The sequence below is a fragment of the Triturus cristatus genome, chromosome 6 (genome assembly GCF_964204655.1).
Source record: "Triturus cristatus chromosome 6, aTriCri1.1, whole genome shotgun sequence".
NCBI classification, from domain to species: Eukaryota; Metazoa; Chordata; class Amphibia; order Caudata; family Salamandridae; genus Triturus; species Triturus cristatus.
Window position 1 is genome coordinate 1,710,076,567 of NC_140589.1, and position 8,655 is coordinate 1,710,085,221.

An 8,655-nucleotide genomic window follows, 5' to 3' on the forward strand; every position below is an offset into this window, starting at 1 on the left:
AGCCAGTGCCATATGCACCCACAACATCCTCTCATACACCGGTGACACACAACTGACACTGTCCCTGTCGGAGAAGACCCCAACACATGGAACAAGTACACTGCCTGCATGAATAAGGTCACCACCTGTATGAAGTCAAACTTTCTCAAGCTCAACACTTAAAAGACAGAAGTAGTGATCTTTGGAGAAAAAAACACCTCCCCCTAGGACTCCTCCTGGTGTCCAGCTGACCTAGAACCCACACCCACCCCATTTTCTCATGCCAGAAACCTCAGGGTCATAAGTAACAACAAGCTTGACATGATTGTACAGGTCAACTCCATCACAGCTTCCTGCTTCCGCTATCTGAGGTTTCTGATGAAGAACTTCAAATGGCTCCCAAGCAACACCAGAAAAACCATCACACATGTCCTTGTTACCAGTATGCTGGGCTACTGGAACACTCTCTATGCCGCAACTCACCAAACGACTACAAACCATCCGCAGTGCGGTAACAAGTCTCATTCTCAACATCACACTCAGGACTCTTTTCACTACACACTTCAGTGAGCTCTGCTGGCTGGCAATACACAAGCGTGCTCAGTTCAAACTCCCCACCCACACATTCAAAGCATTGCAAAACACAGGTCTAGGCTCCCTCAACAACGAATCTCTTTCCACTAACCAATAAGACACTTCCAGTCTGCCAGACTCCTACTTGTACGCATGCCACACATACAGAGAAACAGAGCCAGAGATTGTTCCTTCTCATTGGTGATCTCACCACATATCAGAGCCTCCACCTCTCTTCTAGAGTTTCACTAGAAGCTGAAAACTTGCCTCTTTGAGTAATTCTCCCCTCCCCCCCCCCCACACCCCCCCAACCTCGGGACGACGTCTATACACCTGCTCATCACCAGGATTCCCTTGCAGGTGACAGCATGCTCTACAAATGGGCATAACATAAAATAGCATTCAGGGAATGTGTGAATAAGCGTACGGTAGTGGTCATTTTCCAACTCCTGGGTGTAATATTGCCTTGAGGGTCATTGTAATTAAGGACTTAGTGGAAATCTTTCAATCACTGGTAGAGTGCCATAGAGATCCTGCTACATGGGCCTCCAACAATGTTCTCTTCATTTGTCATGTATATTAAATTAAAAGTTTATATAAGGCTCTTCAATATACAAAGATCCTTTCTATTTCAAAATCAGTTCATCAACATTCCAGAATACGTTATGGAACTTTTGCTGCTGACCATGAAGCATGACCTATGCTAGTGCAATGGGTTTGGCATTTCCTTATATCTTACCTCCGACACCTAATGTGCATCTTCTGTGATTTTTCACAACTAGTTCCTTAATAGAAATAGGATTAGCTTTTGAGGCCAAGTGTTAGAACTATATGTAACCATATTATCCAGCAACTACTCAGAAATCTGGTGTGGTCAGTTAAAGTGAACTACAGTCTGAGGCGAACATTTGTGTCCAGAGTACCACATTTTCCCTTCTTTCCACAAGCCAACATGAAAGGCTATCTGTTCAGACCTATAACAATGCTGCCCATTTTATTCATGGGAAGTGGGCATTGGATGACCATTGTAGAAGCAATTATCAGTCTGTTTTCCACAATGTTAGTCCAGCCTTGACATCAGACCTCATTTTTAATATCATCCAGGACTTCAAAGACCATCACAGCTGGTCAGTCAACATATAATAGCAGTTCCTCTGCTCAACTTGATTTCACACACTATAAAGTTTCCTTCCCAAAGCTTGACGAAAGAAACACAATGAAGATTTAATGGTTACAGCAGATACAGTTGGGTGTTGGGCATCCTGACCTAGACATCCCGACCTGCTTCTTCTTTCCATATTCCATCGAGTAGAGCAGCCCTAGAACTAACTCTATCTTCCAGCAGTTTACATGTAAAACCCATTCCTTTCAAAGCACACTTTGTCTTGCTAAATTCAGCCACTACATCCTCACATGACACTGCTCTTCATCCAGTGAAATTGTTTGAAATGTGCCAGTGGCATGCCAGGTCTTCACATCCAGGACAGTTCTGTCATCATGTGTCTTGTAGCTGTATTTAACTCCACCAGAGCTCATGAAATGCCAACGTATTTCTTCACTCCAAGATGACTGTCCTATTTCTCAATATAAATAATGTTAGTTATCAGTTACCTCTCTTAACCCACCTCGTTTTGTCCTGTACCAGTGTGATTGCGATTCCAGTTACAGAATCAACAATATAAAACTGCTCCTATAGCAGTTAAGCTCACATGGGGTGGAAATCTTCATTGCCCTGAAACATACACAATCCTCCTTCTTGTGAACACCTTGCCCAACTGGCTGGCACTACAGATACACAGATGAGGATGAGATTATTTACGTTTCTCTAACACCTCCCCCCCCCCCCCCCAGCCCTTTCCTTCAGGGCTACGTGTTAAATTGCCCTGCTAAGCTCCCAGAGACTGCACGCCTTGCGGGCAGGCCACCATAGGAATGAGGCAGGGACTCTACCTCTAGTCAAATGTCTTTTGCCAGGAGGGGACAGGCAGTTTTCTACTAAGGATTCATGACATCTGCCTGCACTGGCCTCTGACCTTATCTCCTCTCTTCAGAGATGCCCTTCAGTGCTTGGTGACGGGGTAGATGGGCACATTTGTATAATCTGCACTAAGGTTTGAACATGTTCCTGGTCAATCACCAGTTGCTTCAATTTGTCTGTGAACGTTTCCTAAAATACTGGTTTTCCTTAGATACTCGTTTAATAAAAGGAATGCGTTGGAATGTAATCTGGGAAAGGAGTTTCTGGCTCAGGAAGCCATCAGAGGTGCTGTCAGGCCCGCCCCAATCAAGCTAAGTTTGAGCGCAGCAAGTGCCGCGTTCTGTGCTGCTAATAACACAAGTGCTTGAACCACACACTCCTCTTTATTTCTATGAATACAAGAAAAACAATATTGGACAGATCTAGTTTAATATTCATAAACAATCGTAAACGTATGTGGCAGCCATTCTGGCGAACCTGTGTGTTCTAGATTTGAAAGGTTATTTTTAAAAATACCTAAAACAAACCGATTAATAAGCTGAAACGCAACGAATTAAAATGTCCCCATACATCCCAGCACCTGTATGAAATGTGTTCACTCTCTAGCACGAAATCATTTTGATGACGCATGTACAAAAGTAAATGGCACCATCACGTAACTATAAACTCATAATAACATATTTGTTTTTTCTTTTGTAGGACTTCAGAACTGTGTTCCCACCATGTGCTCTTTTTGAAAAATGTGGACGTACATATTCCAGATCTGGGGAAACTGTATGATGCTCCATAAGACCCAAAGCACCGAAGGATGTATGCTACCAATAAACATGTTGTAGAAAGTCGACTCGAAAATGCTTGCAGAAAGATATTTTTGCTGTTTACTAAACCAAAAGTACAAAAGCTATATTTCAACGATCTTTCAAAATTATGTTTTAACTTAGTGTGAAATGTGCAAGAAAAAATGCTACTTTCCATAATAAAGATCTGCATGAACCGACCTCAAATGCAAGACTGTTGTATGCGAACATCAAAGGGCTGTCAGCCATTTCTGTGTACAGGAACTGGGCCGTATCTTTACATGTGTAGTCATCAACGAGTATGAAAGAAAAGTCTAGCCTGATCTAGAGCTTGGTGGTAACTGAAACCCTCGGATTTTAGGAGAAAACTTTAATTATGGTGTAGAATCAATCGACTAAATCCCCTTCCGCGTACATATAGTATGGTGGAGGATGCCCAGGTAGCTCTCTGTATTTAGATTGTATTGTGACTTGGTGCCCATGGACCTCTCACCCTCTATTTTTTATTTCACTCTGTGCTACTTATAATTTCCTTAAACTAAAATTCATTTTAAAATCAGACTTTTTTTTCAAGCCAATGTTTAGTGGGGGTGTATCCAGGCTACTGTTGAACTAAAATTCAGCGATTTGATCATATTTGTACTTGAGATGTTTGTATGCATACTGAATTGAGGGTAGACTCATTTGCTGGAAAAGGTGTGTGTTAGATCTGGGGGTCTCTAGTTGGCAGGGTAGGTACCACTGTCCAAGTAGGGACCCTTGCTTCTAGTCAGGGAAAGGGGGATACACTGTTAAGATAACCCCTGCTCACCCTCTAGGTAGCTTGGCCTGAGCAGTCTAGGCTATCAAAGGCAATGTGTAAAGTATTTGTACCAACACTCACAGTAACCCAGTGAAAACACCACAGATTTACTCCACACCAGTTTTAGAAAAATAATGTATCTTTACTAAAAACTTCACAAGACCAAATATTACAGACAAACCAACATATAATTCAAAAAGGTTACTTTAAGGATAGTTCAAGAGTTTGCAGAAAGTACTCCAGGATGTCAAAGTCAGTGTCCTGCACAATGCGGCTCTCAATGCACAAAATGCGACACTTTCGTGCCCCAACAGTACCTGTAGTTGCGATAAGGTTCCCAAAAGCTATAACAAGGAAGATGGCAAAGGCGATGCGATGCTCCTGAGATCCTGGGGAGGCTTTGCAGCAGCCCTGCTTCACGCAGCAGAGGTGGATGCGCCGGCTCCGATCTGTAGGGGGAGGATGCGATACCTTTGGCTTTCGTTGCGTAGGTTTCTTAGGGGGAAGCTTCACGCACAGGTTCGATGCGACACTCTTCGATGTGGTGCGATGCGTGGCGCAGCGTTGCCTTCCGGCGCCGCAACTCTCGATGCGCCACGGAACGGGCCTCTGCGTCGACGCACGCAGCGATTGGAGACTTTTCACGCACCGGCAGTGGTGCGGCCCGCAAACTGGTTCTGCGACAACCCTCGCAATGGCAGGAAGCTTCACGCTTCGGGACGATGCTCGACGCACTCGGCGATGCGGAGACCCTGCGTGTTGCGATGGTGCCGCGATGAAATTTTCCACGCACTCTCGTCTTGTGACACGCAATCGGATGATGCGTTGGGTACCAGTCACTCTTGTTCACGCTTCTGCTTCCCAGCTCCCTCAACACAGCAAAACGACCTCCTGAAGCCCCAAGACTGGGCAAGCACTCCAAGGCAGGTCAGAACTCTCTCAGCAGAGTTCCAGGGGAGCTGGTGGTGAAGTCCTTTTGTTCCTGGGACTTCTTAACAGGGAGCCAGCTCTTCTCAGGCCCTTGGAGATCAGAATCAAAAGAAGGGGACACAGCAAAGTCCTTCCCCTCTCCTTGGCAGCAAAGCAAAACAGCAAGCAGGCAGTCTTCTCCTCTTCAGTTTCTTCCAGCTTTCTCCTTGGCAGAGGTTTCTTCTTAGTTCCAAAGTGATCTAAAGTTTTAGGTGTCTGGGGTCCTCTTCTTATACCCCTCCAAGCCTTTGTCTCTCTTTGTTCCAGTGGGGGGATTCCCCTGCTCAAACCGGTTCCTGGGTGTGCTCTGCTCTGGAGCACCTGGTTCCTTTCAGAGTGAGGGGCAGGGTCGTTAGACGCTCAGCAGGAGGTGGAGCCTTCTTTGTGCCAGCAGAGGCAGAGTCCTCAGCCTGGCCAGCAGGGGGTGGAGCCAGCTTTGTGTTTGGCAGGGACAGCCCTATTCAGACCCAGGGACTACTCCTCCCACCCATCTAAAGCAGATCTCCCTATTCACCCTGCTGCTGACTCATCCAGGCTCCTGGAGCCACCTAGCACATCACCTGACACCAGTCAGCCAACCAGCACACAGGCACACAGGAAGGTTAAACAGGAGAATAGCTACTTTCTAAAAAGTGCTATTCCAACACAGTGAATTTAAAAACCATCTTGCTAAAAAGACGTATAATTAAATTCTGAACACAGAGATACCAAACTTGGATTTTCTATCTTGCCCCTATGGGAAGATAGGCATGTAAACAGCCTTCCCCATTCTATCCTATGGGCAAGATAGCCTCTCAGCAGTGAAAAACGAAAATGGCTGTAATTCACTACCAGGGCATGTTACACACCTCAGTACATGCCCTACCTTTCAGATACACTGCACCCAGCCCAGGGGGGTACCTAGGGCCACCATAGGGATGCCTGACATGTACAGAAAGGGAAGGATAAGGCCTGGTCAGTGGGTGCACTGGCCAGGTCGACATGGCAGTCCTGGACTGCACATAGGCACTGCAAGCAGGCCTAAGACATCATTTTAACGCTACTCCTGTGGGTGGCACAATCAGTGCTGCAGCCCACTAGTAGCATTTGAATCACCAGCCCTGGCACACGCAGTGCACTTTACTAGGGGCTAACAGGTGAAACAAATATCCCAATCATGGATAACCAATCAATACAATAATTTACCAAGGGAGCACTTGCACTTTGACACTGATCAGCAGTGGCAAAGTGCCCAAAGCATCTAAACCAGCAAAAACGAAATCCAGCATAGCATCAAAAATACAGGAGGTAGAGGCAAAAAGTCAGGGGTAACCACGCCAAAGATGCCAGGTCTAACAGTGTGTATTTGGGAGACATTAAAATTCATTGCTGCTCAGTGCTAAATTGTTTCTTGGTTTCATCTATAAATTCCTGTGTGCAACACAGCTATTGTGAACATAGCCAAAAGGTAACCAATATATGCAAAAAAATAGCTTTCATAAACTATACTGGTATATGTTTTATGTGTCTTTTAGTCTTTGTTAGGCAAGTTTATTATTTTATGGAGAAAGCTTAATTCATACCGAAATTGTATTTTCTTTTCTTTGTTGATACCTTTTTATGAAATGGCTCATGCATGTGTCTCCTAATGCCATGCTTCCCTTAACTTTGGCCTCTGCAGTGTTTACAAATGGTGGGAGAAAATCTTAGTAGATCAATCTGTTTTCTGGGAGCATTTTGAGCACGATAGGTCCAGTGTAACCCATAATGGATGAAAGCTCCCTCTGTCTAAAAGCAATTCTGCTCCGCTTTCAGCAAGCGAGAGCTTGCTGAAAGTGGAGCAGCATTTGCTCTGGATTGGCGGGAGCAGTAAAGCTCCCAACATGAACACCCCAGGACATAGCAGGAGCTGGCCCTGGGAGGTGGCGGTCCCCAGGGTCAGCTATGGCTCCAGGAGGGGAACTGTACGGCACGCTTCCTTTCTCTGAATTTGCCCCAGGGAGATGGTGGTCCTTGGGGCTGTCTGGGGTGCATGCCCCCGTCTTCAGTTTGTCAAAAGCCCTGGGAAGGTTGCAGTCCCTGGGGCTGCGGGGAGTGCACAGCCCTCACACAGTAATTAAATTTAAAGCCCTGAGGAGTTGGTTGCCCCCTTTATTATTCATATGCCCCAGGGATATGACCCACCTGAGGGCTTCCTTTAAAAGAAGCACGGGAGCCCGCGCTGTTTTTTCCCCCCAATTTTGCTGCTGATCCACCCACGAATTTGTGGTAAACTTAAAAAAAATATGTATTTTTAATGCATGGCGGGGACCCTGTGGGACCCCTCCACCGTATCTGGGGATCAGGGTATTCCTACCCTGCCCCCTTTTCTTTCTTTTTTACTTTTTTTGTGGGAGTCTGCTTCAAGCCGAGTCCCAAGATGACTGCCAACACTGCCTGGTTGAAGTGTTGGCAGCCAATCAAATTTCAGTAGGTTCCGCAAGTCCACAGATTTACAACAAATTACAAAAGGCACATTTTCCCGACCAACATCTAGCTTTCTGCCAAATTTGGCATAATTCCGTTCAGCGGTTCGGGCTCTAGTCATGTTTAAAAAATGAAAAAGCCCTGAAGAAATAACATGGGAAAAACAAGTTTTGCCCCCCCCCCTCTTTTCTTGATTCCCGCTTGACAGATCACCCCGAAACTTTCTTCACTGCAGCAGAACCAAATGGCGAAATTTAAAAACATTTCACGAAGATTTGTCAAGCAGTACCAAAGTTATTTGCAAAACTTTGGTCCTTCCTAACTATAACTACCTACTGGATGGATATATATATATATTCAGAGATCTTCCCATTTTTCTACTGTGTATATTAACAATAAGAAAGGGTTGTTTACAGAAGCATTTGCACTTTACATTGGATGAGGCTGCTGTAGTAAATTGAATAGTGGAATTAATTCTGCACTTCAATTAGTGTCAGTTTATAAAATAACATTATTGAGGAATGAGCATGTGCACTTTATGGGGTTGGCGCAATATGAGTTTGATATGAGGCACTTGTGTCGAAAATATTTATATGCATTATTATATTGTGTTTTAATAATTATGATCAAATGGCAATAATTGATTAATATGTTCTAATGATGAGTGAGTCATGTTTGTATTATGATGGACAATAGCACAGGTGCCCCAGACATCGTATTAGACAACCCTGAGTCTCCAGACTGGTTTTATATACATATTTTGCATATGAGGTAATGAAGGTATTTTCTCCTAGTGTAAACGCAGCACAAATGATTAGAATAACCCCCTTCTGATCCATTGTGAACTTAAAATCAAGAATGGTGTTTGTATCGACCTGTATTATTAAATTCGAAATTTCAATGTGGCTGAAACCCCAGGATGGTATAGCTGAGTGTGAGCTCTAGACGTTGTTAACAAGAGGTGTGTAATGAGGAAGTAATAGTCCTTTGTTGCTTTTGAGTGGCATATTTACAAGCCCCTATTGCAACCACAACATCACTTTCAGTGACGTTGTGATGGCAATAGGGGTCTCGCCTTATTTGCAAGGCAGCGTTAAACCACATCAAGTGGC

The 8,655-nt window shown here is 44.6% G+C and overlaps 1 protein-coding gene across 1 annotated transcript in view; it reads left to right on the forward strand.

Annotated features, from left to right (window-relative positions):
- SPATA17 (spermatogenesis associated 17) overlaps nucleotides 1-3,534 on the forward strand; it is an 886,586-nt gene extending 883,052 nt beyond the window's left edge. Inside the window, exon 10 of the mRNA XM_085609390.1 lies at nucleotides 3,230-3,534. Coding sequence (XP_085465516.1) covers nucleotides 3,230-3,310 — 81 coding nt within the window. The 3' untranslated portion in view covers nucleotides 3,311-3,534. The remainder of the gene's footprint in view (nucleotides 1-3,229) is intronic.
- The last annotated feature ends 5,121 nt before the right edge of the window (nucleotides 3,535-8,655 follow it).